This window comes from Meles meles, chromosome X, assembly GCF_922984935.1.
Source record: "Meles meles chromosome X, mMelMel3.1 paternal haplotype, whole genome shotgun sequence".
Lineage (NCBI taxonomy): Eukaryota > Metazoa > Chordata > Mammalia > Carnivora > Mustelidae > Meles > Meles meles.
In genome coordinates, this window is record NC_060087.1 from 12,094,729 (window position 1) to 12,113,955 (window position 19,227).

At 41.7% G+C, this 19,227-nt stretch overlaps 1 protein-coding gene across 3 annotated transcripts in view; it reads right to left on the minus strand.

Moving 5' to 3' along the window:
• Positions 1-13,188, minus strand: part of ACE2 (angiotensin converting enzyme 2) — a 39,393-nt gene extending 26,205 nt beyond the window's left edge. Inside the window, exons 1-6 of one of the 3 annotated variants that reach the window (XM_045994978.1) lie at positions 12,904-13,188; positions 8,531-8,671; positions 6,643-6,801; positions 3,089-3,182; positions 2,274-2,417; positions 747-859 (exon numbers count right to left, since the gene is read on the minus strand). In XM_045994978.1, the coding sequence (XP_045850934.1) occupies positions 747-859; positions 2,274-2,417; positions 3,089-3,182; positions 6,643-6,801; positions 8,531-8,671; positions 12,904-13,089 (837 nt within the window). In that variant the 5' untranslated portion in view covers positions 13,090-13,188. Of the gene's footprint in view, positions 1-746; positions 860-2,273; positions 2,418-3,088; positions 3,183-6,642; positions 6,802-8,530; positions 8,672-11,757; positions 11,855-12,903 lie in introns of those variants that run through there. The other 2 variants (XM_045994980.1, XM_045994979.1) reach the window with 2 other exon arrangements.
• Positions 13,189-19,227: the final 6,039 nt, after the last annotated feature.

Sequence of the window (19,227 nt, forward strand, 5' to 3'; positions counted from 1 at the left end):
AGATGTTACCTACTTCCTTTGTTTTTATATTGAAGTACATTTAAATCCGATAAAATTCACCCATTTTTAAATGTACAGTTTCATGAGTTTTAGTTAATGTATACTGTTGGGCAACCTTCACTAGTACCCACTTTTAGAATATTTCCATTATCCCCAAAACTTTCCTTGTCCCCATTTGCGGTCAGTTCTGTCCCACTCCCAGCCCTAGGTCATCACTAAACTGATTTCTGTCACCATAGTTTTGTCTATCCTGGAAATTTCATATAAATGAAATCATAAAGTCTGTGACATTTTGCGTCTGGCTCCTTTCACGCACCAGGATTTTTTGGTTCATCCATGTTACTGCATGGATCAGTAGCTCCTTTCTATTACTGAGTAGTGTTTCATTGTATGAATACATCCAAGTTTGCTTCATTTAGTATCTCGTGGATACAGCTCAGCAGCTAAAGGACAACTAGGTTGTTCCCATTTGGGGCTCTTACGAGTGATGCTTCCATGAACATTCATGGGTGAGTCTTTGTATGGATCTTTATGTTCATTTCTCTCATATAGATGCCTCAGAGTGGAATACTTTAGTCATATGACAAGTGCATGTTTAAAATCTTTTCAAGCTCTAATATTCCATAGCTCTGAAGCCTGGGAATGGCCAATGAGCATGTTAAGGAGAAGCCAGAATGCCTTTGGTCACTGTCCCTTCTTCCCACGCACTGCCCTACATCTGTCTCTGGGTATGGTTCCTTGGATACCTGTGTGAAGGTGTGTTCCACATCTTCGATCAGCTGGTTGCGGCTGTAGTTATAGCCGTCCGCCCACTCCTCTTCATAGTCTCCTCTCCAATAATCCCCATAGTCCTCATAATCTGTTTTTTAAAAAAAAGAAGGAAGAGAACATAAGGGAAAGAAAGAGATGAAGCACTGTATGCGTGGATTAACCTTGCTGGGAGGTTAAAAAAATCCAAAGATCTGTCCCATTTTTACTGCCCTTCTAAGTAATAACTCAAAGGGATGGAACGAATGACGCTAGCTGCCGTCTGTCAAGCACTTGCTCTCTGCCAGAAATTTGAAGGCTTTATCTCATTAATAAGTACAAAAGCCCTACCAGATTGACATCATAGAAGTCATGCAGATTAGCAGGCTGTTCTCAGATGGGGGAATCATTTGTCCAGGATCAGCCCACTGGTAAGATGCAAAGGCACGCTACGAGTCTCGTAACCCTCAGTCTCTACCCTCTCCATATTTGAGTTTGTACTTTTGGCTTTAAAACATGTGACTGGATTTGTGTTTGTAAATTCTCCTTTTGTTCAGGGACTTGTCACATCTAACTCACCTCATCTAGGACTTGCTACAGTAGGCCTATGTGTGTTTGTAAATTACGCATCTGCACAGAGCATCTCTCTGGGCTTCACGTAGCATCTCGGCATCGGGAGACACAAGCTTGCGTTGGGATATTAGCCAATAACGTTTGCAAATGTGTTCTGATAATTTTTACTTTTACATGCACATTGGCAATGGATGATCAGAAGGAAGAGAGAAAGAACTCTTTGAACGGAAGGATGTGGTAATGAGCTACTGTCTCCAGCTTGCCTGTGGCTTGACAGTATCATTTTAAGCGACAGTGGGAGATATTTAGAAATGACAGATGAAAAAGAAAATGCTTCCTTACTGAACCCCAGGGGGCAGTGAATCACCAAAGCATTAAGTTACTCATAACACCGTAGCTTCAGCTCATTATTCAGGCAGGAGAATAAGTCAGGAGATATGGAAATTCTGTCCCATGTTAACAGTTTTAGGACTACACGATCTGAGTTATCATTACAACTGCAGAACAGAATGGAGTTCCAGCCTAAATTAATCTGATTTTTGTTTTCTTTCCAGGAAACCACCCTGAGTTAAACACACAAATGGCCTTTGAGAATGAACTGTGGCCAGATAGGATTTTAGGGGAACGACATTGTCTCTGTCTCCCATCCTATCTGAGAAATAGAATCCCTACTCCATCTCCCGGCTATCTCTGGTTCCTGATACTTTCCTGGACAACTGACTTGTTCGACGCCCTGTAGTTCAGTCTCATTTCTGAGTTCTCTAAACTGTAGAATGTCAGCATAACTTACTCCCTAGTAGTTTCTTCTTTGAGACACATAACCTGAATTTGTTCCACAGATGAACATTAATTTAGGGACACATCTTCTACCGAAGGGAAGCCTTGGTAATTCATGAGAAATAGCCCACATCCCCAGAGCGGGCTGCAGGACCTCTAGAGGCTGGCGGACTTACTGTTGGCTCTTGCCATCTCATTTTTTAGGTCCACATACTCTTCATATAATGGCCTCAGCTGCTTGCCGACCTCAGACCTCCAGCCTTCCCAGGCCCACAGCCTCTCATTGTAGTCTCTGCTGTTTTCCATTATGTCATCCAAACCTGTCATTGAAAAGCGCCCAATAGGAAATAAACATGCATTTGTAATATTTTTATTCGCAATTATATGAGCTTTAAAGAATTAAAAGTAAGGCTAGCAGACATCGAAGGCATAAGGTTATTAAAGGAAATCTCACGATATATCAATTTCTTCATCCTCGTTATAGTTTCAAAATATTTCTGCAGAGAAAATAAACCTTTGGAATCACTTAGCTGTAAACTTAATTAAACTCCTTGGAATGTGACAGAATTTACCATGAAGTTTGGTTAAAAGTTAAAAGTTCATCTATGTGTTAAAACACCTGTTTGAAATCTTACCTAATCTTCACATTATCCATTTGAAAGGCACCATATTATCAGCCAGTGCCCATCTCAGTTTTAAAACTTAGAGTGAAAAGGGGTGACTGGCTCAGTCAGTTAAGCATTAAACGTCCACCTCTTGATTTCGGCTCAGGTCATAATCTCGGGGTCATGGGCTCGAGCCCCATGCAGGGATCTGAGCTGAGCACGGAGTCTGCTTGAGACTCTCCTTGTCCCCCAACCCTCATGCACAGGTGTATCCTCTCTCTATCTCTCTCCCTCAAATAAGCAAACAAACAAATGTATTTTTAAAATTTAAAACTTAGAGGAAAGAAGTTAAATTTCATAATCCTTGCTCAAAATTAACAACTTACCTGGTTCAAGTAATAAACACTCCTGTGGATTATTTGGTTTACAAACTTTTCCAGTACTGTAGATAGTGCTCATGGTATTTAGGATTGTGTTCAGCTGCAAATTAAATATAATAAACAATGTTTAAACTGATAAATGTGCTAAGGCAAATATGTCCTTTAGACCATGTGATTTTTTATGCCTCAAAATACAGCAGCTCACATCTTTGCCAAGTATCCTCCTTCATGTGGGGTAGGAATATCTCTGTTAAATTCCCCCACCAACTAACATGGAAGTTTAGATAGAAACACATAATAAATACACGTGGAGTGACTGAAAAAAACAGATTTACCGGAGTTCCGGGGATGCTGCTCAGGTATACATGGGCAGACAGGGGCATTTGTTTTTCGTTCAGCAATCTTTGAGTACACATTTACTGAACATCTACTGTGCCCTACACTTGGATAACCGACACGAACACTGGTCCTCAAGGACCTCACAGTCATGGGACAGTGAGGCAGCCATGAAATCCATAATGACATAACCAAGTGACAAGTGGTGTAACTGTCATGAAAATGATGTGGCAGTCTGGTGGGGAGTGGATAAATGGATAACTTGGAGATTAAGGGACAGCTTCAGAGATGAGGGGACATTAGCGCAGTGTCTTGGAAGAGAAGTAGGAATTGGTCCAGTAGGAAAAGGAGATAGAAGACAGAGCCTAAAAGATGGATGGAGGTTGGGAAAGAGCAGGCATTTTCCAGAAGTGATGACACCTTGAAGGAAACTGGCATAGTGAGGCTGACTGAGGGAAGTGGGGGATGTATGGATGGAGAGGTCAGCGGGGGCCAGGTCATGAGGGGTCATCTGTGCTACACTCAAGAGTTTGAATTCTACCCTATAAGTAAGGGAGAGTAAAGGTAATAGGGTTAAGCATTGCTACTCGAAGTATAGTGTGCGGACCAGAGCAAGACAGTAAATGGTTTGTTTCTATTCTGTGATAAGTACAGGAATCAAGAGAATAAATTTTTTAAAGAGAATAAATGTTGATAAACTTTTAAGAACCATTTGATATTTCCATGACACTTAGGCATGAGAGCAATGAAGTTAACCAAGTATTGATCTGCAAGGGATTGGTCATAAAAGAAGAAAGGGAGTAAGAGAGGGAGAAAAGGGAAGGGGAGGGGAGAGGAGGGAAGGAACTGGTTCTCTTCCACATTTGGTTTAAGAAGCTCTGGATGAAAGGCTCTGTTTCCCTTCTCCTATTTCCTTCTTCCATTATTCTTTTACTCTGCTACAAGAATCATTATTCTAAAACATGAAATAGATCCCATGCTTAAAACTTCAACAAGGTCCCATAGTCCAAAGGACTCAATCCAAATTCCTTACCATGACTCCTCATGGTCTATTGATCTACCTGCTTTGTCAATCTCCCCTCTTTCCTCTCCATTGAACTCACGCATCCTTGAGTCTCCTGTCTTCCCAAACACTCCAAGCTTTTACAGGCATTTCAGTGGTTTTCAACTTTGGCTGCACATTAGAATTACCTGGGATCTTATAAAAATATAGGGTCTAGGTTCTGTCTAGATGTCTAGACTATAAAATACTAACAAGCAAGGTTTCATGTGGTGTCTTTGTGAAAAACATGGGGAAGCATGGAGTAGATAAGATAAAGTGGATCAATAACGAGTTGGCTCATTGAATCCAAAGAATGTGGAATAACAAATATCGACTTGTAGGAAGATATGTGCCATATGGTTTTATCTTTGTCCTTATCATGAATTTTTTTTCTTTTTATAGATGGAGCTTACGACAGAGTTCCAGAGGACAAGCAACTGAGAAAGAAGACTTTGATATTAAATAGTCAAATATTTTAGATAAAAATGTTTTAGTAGGTTAGATCAAGGGTCTATAAACTATGATCTGCAGACCAAATACCGTCTGCTGCCTGTTTTTGTAAAGTTTTATCAGAACACAGCCACACTCATTTGTTTATGTATTAGCTATGCTGATTTTCTGCTGCAACAGCAGAGTTGACTCATTGTGACAGACAATATATGGCCCACAAAACCCAAGATATTTACTATCTTTCCTTCTACAGAAAAAAAATTTGCTGGCTCCCAGGCTAGAGAGATGGGATGAGAGATGTTATTTTAACAGGGCAAATATAGGCTTCCTTAAATTTGAACAAACTACCTATTTAAAAATAGAATCTTGAAAGCTATTATTTTAGAGCAACATCAGAGGAAGAGATCTGGAGAACTTCATCGACAGTGATGCTGATATGAACCAACATGGAATCCGTCAAAAAACCCAACCCCAACCAATAAAAACCTAGTATAGTCCTAGACTATCTTAACAGATGTAGGGCACAGGGTGCAGAATGTCATATTCCTGCTCACCTTCAATGCAGACTGGAACCAACTCAGAGTGTGGTGTTTAGTTCAAGGTTACTGACAAAATGACGACAGCAGCTAGGACTGGTTAGGAAACTTGAAAACATTGTATAGAAGGAAATTGACACGGTGAATTTAATCTAGTTAGCCTAGATTTAAAGAAAAAAAAAGGACTCGACTAGTTTTAAAAAAAAAAAATAGCTGGAGCACCTGGGCAGCTCAGTCGGTTGAGCGTCTGTCTGCCTTTGGCTCAGGTCATGATCCCAATGTCCAGGGATCAAGTCCCACATTGGTCCCCTTGCTCAGCAGGGAGCCCGCTTCTCCCTCTGCCTGTGCTCCCCCTGCCTGTGCTCTCTCTCTCTCTCTCACAAAGAAATAAAATCTTTTTAAAAAATAGGTACCTTCATTTATTTAAAAACTATCTTAGGAAAGAGCAATTTGGATCCAGGAGGCAGAACAAAGTGGAGGTAAAGCACTTAATGCTCGATGGGGGGAGAATCTCCCTCAGTGAGGGGGACTCACATATGGAATGGATGTCTTAGAAAGAGACGAATCACCCACCTCTAAAGCAGTTTGAGCTGAGGTTCTTGGCCACTTTTTGAAGACGTTACAGAGAAGACTCAAGAACGAAAGGGGGAACGAATTGGACCACTTACGGGACTCCTTCAGCTTGGCAATATTAGTATTTCAGACCACGTAATTTTTTATCATTGGGAGTTCTCTTGTGCATTGCAGAATGGTTAGCAGCATCCCTGGCCTCTACCCACTAGATGCTAATAGCTAGCCCCTTCCCTCAACCAAAATGTCTCTACATATCATCAAATGTCCCTAGGGGGCAAAATCGCCCCTGGCTGAGCATGACTGACATAGACTTAGCATATCCTTCAGGCTGCCTGGTCCTCAGGAAGGTGACTTCTGTATACAGCATGCATATACAACACCATGCCCAGACAGCACCAGTTTAACTCTGTATAATAACATAATTATTACCAGTGACTTCTTTCACTTGCAAAAGGATTCCAGTTTAGATGACAAATTTTGTGGTCACCCTACCTAGGCACAGAGTTCTTTCTAATGCCAGCATCCCTGTCTTCACAGATAAAGGAAGAAGCCATGGGGATATTAATGTTTAATGTTTCCCAAATATTTCAGCTCTTGGGGTCAGGGCTGGAATGTTCACATACTCGTTCGCGCTTGTCTGCTGAGAGCACGGATGACCCACTCTGCTGAAGGGCCTGCAACTGACGCTTGTTTATAGGATCCTGTATTTCTTCTAGTGGGTAGGTTTTGGCATGCTGGGACTGTTCTTCATAAAAGGCAGACCACTTGGCCCCAGCAATATTCTGAAATGACAAAAAATAAAGTTGAAGTCAGAATGGCACTGCTTAAACAGAGAGAACAGAAGATACCATCCAGAAAACATCTGGTGGAAAATCTAATACTTCCTGAGTGGTTTAGTTCTCTACTTTGCTGGAGGTCAAGGCTTAGGTCATGAGTGACCAGGCCATTCTTGGTCACTCTCTCTTTCTGGCCCAGTGCCTAGTTTTCCCAAGGGTCCTAAACCCTGAACTGGAAATGAATTCTCACAGATAATTCACACTGTGGGTGGGTCTCTGGAATTTATGGCCTTAGCACTGTGACATGGGTCCCTGGAATTTATGTCTTAGCATTGTGAGTTAATCAAGGATTTGAGGATGAATGCTCCAAAGGGGGGGGGCAGTAAAGTTCAGAGCAAACTTAATGGGAATACAGCCCCTCGTGACAATTGGAACCATAAGAAATGAGAAACAGTTTGCAGTGAGCTCCATGGTGCCATGACTTACAAGAGAGTCTGATCTTAACTTACATTCCCCAAAGAAGGTCGCCCAGAATATGGCCATTTGGTAGCCACGGTGATTTTCTAACACAAAAGAAACCAACAAGCAGGTGATGATGCCGGAACTCACTCCCCCCCCCCCAACTTGAACATCAGTATAGGCAAGTGGACTTCTCCAGACTCTTCTAGTATAATCTTTTCTCAATGTACAAACTCATTTTCGTTTACCAAAGATGAAAATGAGCAATTACTTTGTACATTGTATTTCTCTAGACTATATAAAAGAGGTAGCATATAAGACAAGTCAGATCTCCATTCTTGAAGTCACCTACCTCTAACTAGCTGTGTGACTTTAGGCAAATCACTTACCCTCTCTGAGCCAGTTACCTTATCTGTAAAATGAGAGTAATACCAGGACTTACCTCAAAGAGGTGATGTAAGGATGAGAAGAATTAACAAATAATAAAATGTTTATCACAGTATCTGATACAAACTAAACATTTTTAAAAGTTAGCTATTTTATAATTTATAGAAAAAAGTACTTTGTCCTTAAGTTACTATGGTTTTATCAGAAAGATAAGGTATGCAGCATGACTGTTTCATTAATGAAATTTAACAGTGTATGATCATGTATTAACTTGCAGTGGCCACGCAGTTTCTGCTATAGGAAAAGAAAGACTCACGTCGGCAACTAGATTTGGCCAAACACTCGTGGAGAAGACCCTAAAGTAGGTAGGAGTTGGGTGGATGTAGAGTACTTTGCAGAATAATTTATTTCATTTGATCTTCCTACTTGCATGAGATAGAAAGTCATTCTGTCTCCATTGTTCATAAGTGCATAAAGGGGCTGAGAGTGGTAAATAGTGGTTATGGCCATCAGCTGACAGCATCTGGATCCTGGCTCCTGCGGTACACAAACTCCGAGATGGATCCCTTGGTCTTCACCTCTCAGTGGTACACAATTGTGTGATTTCCTTCCCCTTAAGTGTGAGCAGGAGCTATGATTCGCTTCTAACCAGTAGCATGCATCAAAGGTGACGTCATGTACCTATCTATGTTATATAAGATTCTAACTTTTATCTTGCTAAAACTCTGTCTCCCTTGCTGACTCTGATGTAGCAAGATGCCATGTTGTGAACAACCCTGTGGAACGGGCCATGTGTGGAAGAACTGAGGATGGCCTCTGCCTGATATCCTGTAAGAAACTAAGGACCTCAGTCCCGCGGCACCCGAGGATCTGAAGGCTTACCACTAACCACATTAGCTTGGAAGTGGATTCCTCCCCGGTCAGACCTCAGCTGAGACCACGGCACTAGCCAGGACCTTGATGACAACCTTAGAAGACCCAGAAATGGAAGATGCAGGTAAGCGATGCCTGGGCTCCTGACCCACAGAAGCTGTGGGATGATAAATGTGTGTTATTTTAAGCTGCTAAGCTTGTGGTAATTTTTAACATAATCAATAATTAGGACCAATCCCAAAGGCCGGACTTCGGGCACAACTGCATTTTCCAGGCCAAAGACTTTGACTATTATCCTTTGAATACCAGGGGATCACTTAGGGGCTGCAAGCAGGCACAGGACGTGATGGGAATGGTGTGTGCACGTGACAGCAATGGAATCAGACAAGAGTTGCAAATAACGGCAGTAGAAATGGAAAATGATTTCTCTCTTGATTGAATACATACAACCCCTCAGGAACTACTTCCCAATTAATCTTCACAAGCAATCTTGTGAGGTAGTTCTGACAGTCTCCACCTTTAAACGAGGAAACTGAGGCACAGGGTCCGGTAGGTCACACAGCTAGTGATTTGAAAGAACCAGCGTGCCATCCAGATATGTTTACCTCCAAAGCGAACGCTTTTCACCATTGACTCATTGACTCTAGATGATATTCAGCGCATTGTGTTCTCTGCAACACGTGAGTGGGAAGTAGCGGGCTATGGAAAGAAGAGTTTGGTCTACGGCACGGACTCATCTGTCAATTCACAACTTACCTCTAAATCCCTATTCTTCTTCACCCAATCCAGGATGATTTACTGTCAAGCAAAAGTTCTGGTACCAAATTAACCCTAATACCAAATTTGATACCAAATTATAGCAATAGTTTTGTTCTCAGTCTCCTCTGGAAACAACTCATAATCCCCAAAAGGGCCCAGTCTTAGACGTTTTTTCATTATACGACATAGAGGTACTTTGAAGATACCGGTTTTATTTTATTTATCACTACCATAAGTGTTATACTTTAAATCCCCCCCGCAAAAAACTACATAATGTTGCCTTGAATTTCGACCCCCTGGGACATAGTGTTCCATCCCAAGCTACTCTTTTTTTCCAGAGTTCTAGGGACCTGAACTAGTTTTTTGTTCATTTCTTGCCTCAATATTCCTGCACCATGCTAGTACTGGAATTCAATGTCCACACCTGTTAAGTAACTCAGGGGTTAAAACCTGAGTCTGATCAAATCTATAGATCAGGGCTCTGCCCACCATCTGATTTTGTAAATAAAGTTTAATTGCAGCATAATCGCACTCACTTATGGTTGCTTTCGCGTTACAATGGCAGAGTTGAACAGAGGACACAGGGCCCACAAAGCCTGAGATACTTACTATCTGACCTTTTACAGAAAAATTGCTCTGCCCTCTGCCCTAGATCTATACATTTGCAGGAAATGCAGGCGACAAAAGAGCATGTTGAGCAACATTTAGGGGGCACAATGAGCAAGTCCAGAAAGTGTGAGTTTCTACAGCACCCAAAGTTTAATTCTTACGCAAATAAATTGCAAAAAAGAAAAAAAAGTGAGGGAGGGACTCTGCGGATTAAAAGAGAGCTAAAAGTACATCCTTCAAAATGATTGGAAGGAGAGGCCCTTGTTAGATCTTGATTCAAACAAAACAGCTGAAATTGAAAAAGAAATAGGAGACGGTAGGGCGCATTTGAATGATGACCAGATAATTGATAATACTGAGGAGTTATTGTTAAGTTTTCGGCATGGTACTGTTACTAAGGTTGTTTTAAAAAATACTTTGAGAGCTACAAGTTGAAATACACACATAAAACTACATCGTGTTTTGGATTTCTTTCAAAATAATCCAATAAGTGTGGGGTTGGGTAGAGAAAAAAAAAAAGACTGGCCAAAGTGTTAATAATTTGTAAACTGGGCAATGGGTATGAGGAGATTCAATGTACTCATCTCTCTTCTTTTATTCATGCTTGAAAATTTTTTTTAATATTTTATTTATTTGACAGAGAGAAATCACAACCAGGCAGAGAGGCAGGCAGAGAGAGAGGAGGAAGCAGGCTCCTTGCCGAGCAGAGAGCCCGATGCGAGGCTCGATCCCAGGACCCTGAGATCATGACCCGAGCCGATGGCAGAGGCTTTAACCCACTGAGCCACCCAGGCGGCCCCATGCTTGAAAATTTTTATGATTAAAAAATAAGGAAAAACCACATGACGGAATACTATTTTGCAACCAAAAGTAATGAAGTAATGCTACATGGGGCACCATGCACAGTAAAAGAAGCCAATCACAAGAGACCATGTGTTGTACAATTCTGTTTATATGAAATGTTCAAAATAGGCAAACCTAAGGAGATGGAAAGTAGACTGGTGGTTGCTTAGGGCTAGGAGCTGGGAGGAAGAGTGATGACTAAGAGGCATGTGGTTTCTTTCTGGGGTGATGAAAATGTTCTAAGATTAGATGGTGGCGAAGGTTATACAATTCTGTAAATTGTACAATACTAAAAAACACTGAATCACATACTTTGAATTGAAGTTTATGGTGCATAAATTGTACCTCAGTAAAGCTCTCATTAAAAGCTCTCGATAGTAAAAGCAAAGGAAAAAACCTCACCTTATCGCCCAGGTCCTATAACTAGATCTGAAACTTCACGAAGTTGTGCCAAACCAAAAGAGTTAGCCAAAATTACCCCCACACTCTTTTAGCCAGGTGCCTGGCGTGCACCAAGCAGCAGCAGCCAGCAGCAGCCATTCCTGACCACGGGACCACCCTCCCTGGGCGTCGCCAGTGGTCACCTGCTTCCTTTTTGCATTCTAATAATTTCACTTTCCTTTCAAGGGTCCATGCTTTCTGCAGCTTGGCCACACTTTGTGATTGATGCCCTCTCCTCTCTGGACTTGACTCTCATCAGCCACTGCAATTCAAAAGTAATAACCTTCAATGATCAGAGAAGCTATCAACAACCATTGCTCTATCTCCTTCCGTAACGTGCCTTCTCAGCAGAGGGCGCTCAGCAGAACTGTTACCTGTCTCTTCGGCAGCTAGAACTCCCTCCCAGGCTCAGAGCAATAGGACTGTGCTGTTCTCCCAGGCTCACAAGCATCGAGCACCACTCTGGGGGCTCTGAGTATGAATTCGGGCTTCACGGCCACCCTCCAAGGCAGACAGGAGCCGGATGCTCTTCTACACAGGTGAGCTCCTGAAGGTGCAGAGACATTAACTGACCAGCTGAAGCTCACCCACCTGGAAAGTGCCAGGGCCAGGATCTGGACCTCGGCAGTCTGGCTCCAGAGTCCTCAGGCATGAAGCCGGTACACCTTCCCCAGCACCTACAGGACCATCCGGCTGAGAATGAAAGCCAATACACAGTACACTTTAGGCACCTCCGAGAGAGATCAAATAAAAAGTGAGGGAAAAGCAACAATAAAGAGAGGGAGAGAGGTAAGACCAAAATAGGAGATAAGAAAAAAATGATCTCCTATGACAACACCAGGCTGTCAAAATCTCCAGGATTTCCTTGAGCGTTAGAAAAATGGCAAACCTTCTCTTGGGGAATTTCAAACGAGGTGGTATGTCTCAGGTATGATCTGTCCCGTGAGTGGCAGTCATTTAAGCATGCAACCTACTCAGCATTTGAAAAAATATGTGAACTACATTTTTGAAGGAACGTATTGCCGTACAAGTGATACAAAATCTTTTCTAAAATAATGTTGCTCAATTTCCAGCCCCAATGTGTACAGACACTGCTTTGCGATCGGTGAGAGAAGAAATTCCTAAATCCTTGCACTTGTCAAAGCATCTTGCTTTGTCAGAGCATTCTGAGATTTGTCAAAACTGGCTTGATTATGGTTTTTCTGCAAGGGCTCTGGATGGATTCTATGACCTTTGGAAGTCCCTTAGAGCTCCGTGACAATGAAGGAAGGAATTCCCAAATCCAGTCACCAGACCCATGGTTACTTTAATTATTAGCTAGCTTTTCCACTAAGCCTCCAATTGCATTTTCCAGTTAATATATTATTTTAGAGAGTCTTCAGATATTCCTGTTGACATCGTAGGCTTGGGAAAATTATTAACTCAATAACTTATGGCATTTCCGTGAAATGCTTTGAAACCCTGATTATGATGAGAATTATGGTGGTAACTTTATAAAGCGTGTTCACTTGTTTCTAAGAATTTGGACTGAGACCAGTGAATTATTTTGTAACAGCTTCCAAATGAGCCCCGGGGTCAATTAAGTTTAGTCATCTGGGACTCCAGAATCAGAAATACTGAGGCAAACATCCAATCTCACAACTCAGAGCATTTCTTGGCTTTCCCTTTTCAGTAGCACAGACAATAATCTAACCTTTAAGAAGCAACAAATACCCCTACATAGCCACAAAAACTCACCATCTTTTGGACATTCTCGTCGGTAATATTGGTGTTATAATTCCAAGAAGCAAGTGAACTTTGATAAGACAGCTCTTCGGCTTCATGGTTAAACTTCTCCAAAAATGTCTTGGCCAGATCCTCAGTGGTGGACTGAGCAGCAGTTAGAGCAGCGAGGCTGAGAAGGAGCCAGGAAGAGCCTAACATCCTTCCCTATGCACCAAGATCCCATCCACTGAACAACTTTCCCTAGAGTAAAACCTCTTCATGAGTTTTTCTCTCTCATCAGCCTTTGAACTTGGGTTGGGCACTGAGCAGGAAAGATGGGAAAAAAAAAAAAAAGAAGAAGAAGAAGTAGTAGTAGTAGTAGAAGAAACAGTAAACAGTCTGCTGAACCACTATAAATTTCACCCCGGAGAGGACAGATATGTAAACAGATTTTAGAATGATTTTATAAAGTAAATCAAATAAACAAATGTTATTCATTAATCCTAGAGAATTATAGTTCTCCTAGTATTTTATGGCCAGATCAGAACTTGCACATTTGGTTAATATGTTCCTAAAAAAGCTGTTAAAGATACACTAAAGGTGTTATAATTTTACAGGGACCAAAGAAGTCTAGATTTAGGAATCACGGGGGTAGTAGTGGTACTGACATATTTTCCAGACAGGATTTCATTGAAAGTCAGTTACCTCTCCTTTTTTTGTAAATTTCAAGCTCATATTTCCAGACAGTGTCTCTCTACTTGGGTAACGTTTTCCCTTCGTAAATAAACTGCTTTGCTCATGTCTTTACAGAATTCATTTTTTTTTCTGATAAATTTTACCTTCCAAGGCCATTTTTTTAAAGTATAAGACTACCCTCCACTCCACAGGTTAACTCACCTGATGTGGCTTGCGTAAGCTTAAGAAGGCTCCCTTTCTACTTCTCCGGTGACCATGTTGAACAGTGGTTCTATGGCCGACTTCACCGTATGCCTCCTTCCCTTTCACTTACCTGATCTAAACTCAGTCGAGGTCCCAGGGAAATAAAAATGACTCTGCATGGTATGAAATTCAAAGAGTGCCCATGTCACGCTCTGGGCATCCAAAACCATGATACCATGGCAACACAGAATTCGAAGAGACTTCGGCGATTACCCTGTAGAGTCCCAGGAGCTGGATCAGTGTCCTCGTTCCCAGGGTGCGGGTGTATCAGAGATAAAAGAGAGGAGCCACTTTAAATGGCAGCACTCGGGCCAGCTTGGCGGTGATTATGAAACCTTCACACAGGGGAAATATTTCTTCACCTAGAAAAACAAGTCTTCCAGGTCCAGGTGCAGTAACCAAGCCTTGAAAAAAAAAAAAAAAGGTTTCATGACTTTCCCTTATTCCACAGTTGTTAAATTAGTGCTATTATAGAACAGGAAAAAATAATTCTAAGTAACTGTTCAAGGCGCTTTGCATTATAATATCTCATTTAAGCATCGCCGCAAACCTAGAGGTAAATTTTTTTTTTAAAAAAGAGATTTATTTATTTCAGAGAGTGAGAGAGAGCACAAGCAGGAGGCGCAGAGGGAGAGGGAGACAGAGAATCTCAAGCAGACTCTGTGCTGAGCGTGGAGCCCAATGCGGGGCTTGATTTCACGACCCTGAGATCACGACCTGAGTGAAAACCAAGAGTTAGACACTTAACCAACAGCACCACCCAGGTGCTCCTGGAGGTAAATTTTTTTTTAATTGCTATTATACAGATTATGCAATCGAGGCTCAGAGAACTTAAATTGCCAAATCTCATTCAGCTCGTCAGTGGTAGAGCCAGGAACGCCATTTGATTCTAGAATACAGACCTTTCCATTGTGGCCAGGAGTCTAAGAGCAATAATGGCAGCAGCAGAGGGACAGGTGCCTTCAGTGAAGGTGACAGATTTACTCTTGCCACATCCAATGTGAATCAAACCTGTAATCCTTCTAAGAAATAAGGTAATTGACAAATTTAGGCAATTACGATAAAGAGTGTTAACAGAAAGCTGGCGGAGGGAGTGGGGGGGAAATCAGAGAATTTTCTGAGTTTCAGTGAAGCACAGCAATCCCCACATTTAAGGAAGCTGGGATCTACTCACTTCTCACAGGCATTAGGAGAAAAATCAGTCAAGAGAAAGGGGAGCAGCAGGTGAGGCTGTGAACAAAGAGTTGGAATGTTACTTTAATAAAAGCCGAAACAAAACTCTACTCAGGTCACTTCCTGAATGAAGCTCTTGGGTTTAGAAAAAAAAAAATGGAAGTAGTCCAATTTTAATTCACTGAGGCAGAAAATAAGATTAACATGATCAAATTGAAATGGAGAAAGCAGGATGTGAAATCTGAGAGCTAAAAATAGATGGACAAGGAGCCTGAGATAATAGCGAGGCAGGAAAATTCTGGAAGCCATGAAACTTGGAAAAGTCAGAAACTGTCGCAATAATTCTGTAGAACTAGCTCGTCATGCAAGCAGAGACTGGATTGTTGGAATTTCTGTTCACTCTCCACTGAGAAGAAGCTGCCGTTCTGACAGCTACCCAGAAGTGTTCTGTCCAAGCTCATGCTGAGAATGGAAGGATTCCACTAAAGACCCAGGGGATGGAACCCAGAAACACAGTTGGCTCAAAGGAATGCACTGTCTTTGAGAAATAACAGAGACCCAGAAAAAAATTAGAAAACTGGAGAGGCAGGAAACCTGTTCTGCTTTTCCAAAGGGCAGGAAACCTGTTCTGCTTTTCCAAAGGGTTGGAGGGTGAATTTCATAAGTGGCACAGGGAAGACTTTGATCTTGACACCCGATCAATCTATAAAATGTAATTTTTAGGATATGGTTTGCATCTGAGAAATATATAGCTCTCTGGCCCTAAATACATATCTAGAGATTCACTAGGAACAAGTCACATGCTAACTGCCTCACTTCTTTTCTGATAAAAGAATACAATAGTAAAATAAACAAACGAAGATACCATGTACCTTCCACTTCAGTAAGGGATTTAAGAAAATGTAAAGTTATACAAGGAGATTTAAATGTCCCTGAAACATCTGCTGGTGGGAAGGCAAACTGGTGCAGCCACTCTGGAAAACACTCTGGAGGGTCCTCAAAAAGTTAAAAATACAACTACCCTACAACCCAGCAATTGCACTACTAGGTATTTGCCAAAAGGGTACAAAAATACTGATTCAAAGGGGCACATGCACCCTGATGGTTTATAGCAGCATTATCTGCAATATCCAAATTATGGAAAGGGCCCAGATGTTCGTCGGTTGGTGAATGGATAAAGAAGATGTGGTATATATACAATAGAATCTTACTCAACCACGAAAAAGAATGAAATCTTACCATTTGCAACACCATGGATGGAGCTAGAGAGTGTTACGCTAAGCACCATAAGTCAGTCAGAGAAAGACAGATACCAAATGATTTCACTCACATGTAGAATTTAAGAAATGAAACAAATGAATGTGGGTTAAAAAAAAGGAGAGAGAGAGAGAGAGGCAAACCATAAAACAGACTCTTAACTATAGAAAACAAACTGAGGGTTGCTGGAGAGGAAGTGGGCAGGCAATGGGCCAAAGGGGTGACGGCTATTAAGGTTGGTACTGGTTGGGATGAGCACTGAGTGTTGTATGTAATATTAACAATATTATTAACAAGAACCTTGATTCGACAATTCTTTATTGGCTACCTACTGTGTGCTAGGCACCTTCCTAGGTATTGGATGTACACTGTTAAGACAGGAAGAGCTGTTGTGGATATCATCTGATATGAGGTGGGGTAGAAGGAAGAAACAAACCGCTGATGATGATCGATGCTATGACTTTACAATAAGCAGGAAAGGGGGGCGGTGAGGGATGGTGTGGGATGAAAGGGGGGCCTCTGAGCAAAGACCCAAAGGAAGGGATGAAAGCCAAGTGGATATCTGGGAAAACTGTTCCAGGCAGAGGGAGCAGCAAGTGCAAAGGGTATAGGAAGTTCTGAAGAACATCAGAGGCCTTCGTGTCTGGACCCTAGTGTGTAAGGAACGTGGCGGGGGCTGAAGATGGAAAGGAAGCTGGGGGCCACACCAGGAGGGCTGGACAAATGACTGTAGAACTTTGGCTTTTACTCTGAGTAATGTGGGGAGAACTTGGAGGACTTCCAGCAGAGAAGTGATTCACTCTCATTGCTGATTAGAGAGCAGACACGGAGGGAGGTAAGGGCTGTGGGAGGGGGAGGGAGGGAAGGGTGGGCAGAGAGACCAGTCAGATTGCAACCACTGCCATCCAAACAAGTGGTATGAATAAAAAAAAAAAAAAACCAAGATGAGCTGTAACTCCAGTTTGCCAGCCCACCAAAAGGAAAATTCCCCTCCCACTATCTTAGACTTTGTTGACAGAAGTATTAGATGCAAAACCACTTAGAGTATGAAGCTCATGTCAGAGGAACACAAGTGTAGAGAGACACAGGAGAGTATCCAGAGGAAAAGAAACACGAGAGTGGATGGTCTAAAATAATGTAATTTGAAGCACAGTTCAGACTTGGAGGTAGAGACAGGTGGACAGCTCTCCCCCATTACCAGCCTGCCATTTAGAAGAAGTCAGGTAGCGTAACAGACTCACTCTGCCCCTTGCTGGCTGTGTGACTTGAAGCAGGTAATAGTACCCCTGCACCTTGTTTCCCGATTTCAAAGCTGATGATAATAATACATAGTGTGACTACTATATGAATTAGTACCTGAGAGCACAGATCAGAATGCTGGGAACCTAGTAATAAAAGCCACCCAAAATGAGAGGAGCTGGGTAGTAATTCGGCCACTTTGAGAAGTAAGAGAAACAAGAGAAGTGTCCATAGTACAGTTTTCGTCTATAGGGACACTGGCACATTCTCAGAATGAGTGGGCCCACAGAAGCAAAATGAAAAGGTACTGATGTGATTGTATAGTTGTGTGTTTTTAAACCACTGAACACAGAACTTTTTTTCTAAAATATATTCCATCCTAATTAGGACGTTGTCTGTGCAATTATTTTTTTGGATGACTCAGTGTCATCATCTTGAATATTTAAACCACTGAACACAGAAATTTTTTTCTAAAATATATTCCATCCTAATTAGGATGTTGCCTGAGCAATTTTTTTTTTTTTTTGGATGACTCAGTGTCATCATCTTGAATATTGTTTCCTGACGAGGCTATAACGTGACAATGTCTTTAGGGCTTTACATTAATGGCTCCGAAGAGCTTTACTGCTCTTAACTCTGGGGTCACTGCAGGTTCTGAATCAGCTGTCACCTCTTGAAGAATCTACTGCTGTCACCCTGGCCACTACAAAGCCCCTCCCCGTTTGAACTGCTGTCTCCTAAAACCTAAATGGAAACCAGATAACTACCGAGTTAGTCAGAAAGCCCCTTCTCCACGGGCTCAGAGCTGAGGGTGTGTCTGCACTGAGTGGGAGCAAAGTGCGTAGACTTTGAGATCCTATTTCCCTTACTGCTCTACTTTTCATATACTTCCAACTGAGTCATCAATGGTGAGGTTGCCAACTAGCTACAGTGAAAACGTCTTCCAGTTCCCCAAGCCGAGAAGAAAACTTTGGTTAACTTCAAAGAGAAAAGGATGTTTCATGAAGTTTCCTGTCTTAAGATTGATAGAGTAATGTTCTCAACAGAAATAAGGAAGGGCATCTCGAGCATAAAAAGCATAAACAAATTTAAAACTCCACATGGTATGTGCTATGGAGAGTGCTGTGAAGTGTGTAAACCTGGCGATTCACAGACCTGTACCCCTGGGGATAGAAATACATTATATGTTTATGAAAAAAATAAGAAATAAATAAAAAACCAAAAAACAAAAACAAAACAAAAACAAAAAAAAAATAAATAAAATAAAACTCCACATGGCCCCAAATTATTTGCATTTGGTGCAATTGGTTTTGACCACATACTTACCATACGAAGTGGATTTTTAAGTACTTTACAGAAAATAAATAACAAGTTGACTTTTTAGCCCAAAGGGAAAGTGAAAGCTCTTTCCTGTTTACATTTCTAGCTACCCAGCACTCCCTTTTCCCTACAGATAGAGCAGAGATAATCTCCATTAACGAAAATGACAAATATTTTCAGTGGACAGAATTCAAACTTGTGAGGACAAGCTGTGGATTCCAGGAGGATTGTACTAATTATTACTGGTCTGAATTTATAATTGTACGGTGTTTGCCTTCTCACCCAAATTTATTTCTACACTCAGGCCGTACGAAATAGCAGGCAACACTAGAGCCGCTGGTATACATTTACTTCTAGGGCCTTAGAAGCAAAACTTGAGCCGTTATCCTGAGTGAAATGGGAATCCATGGTAGAGTTTGAACAGAGCAG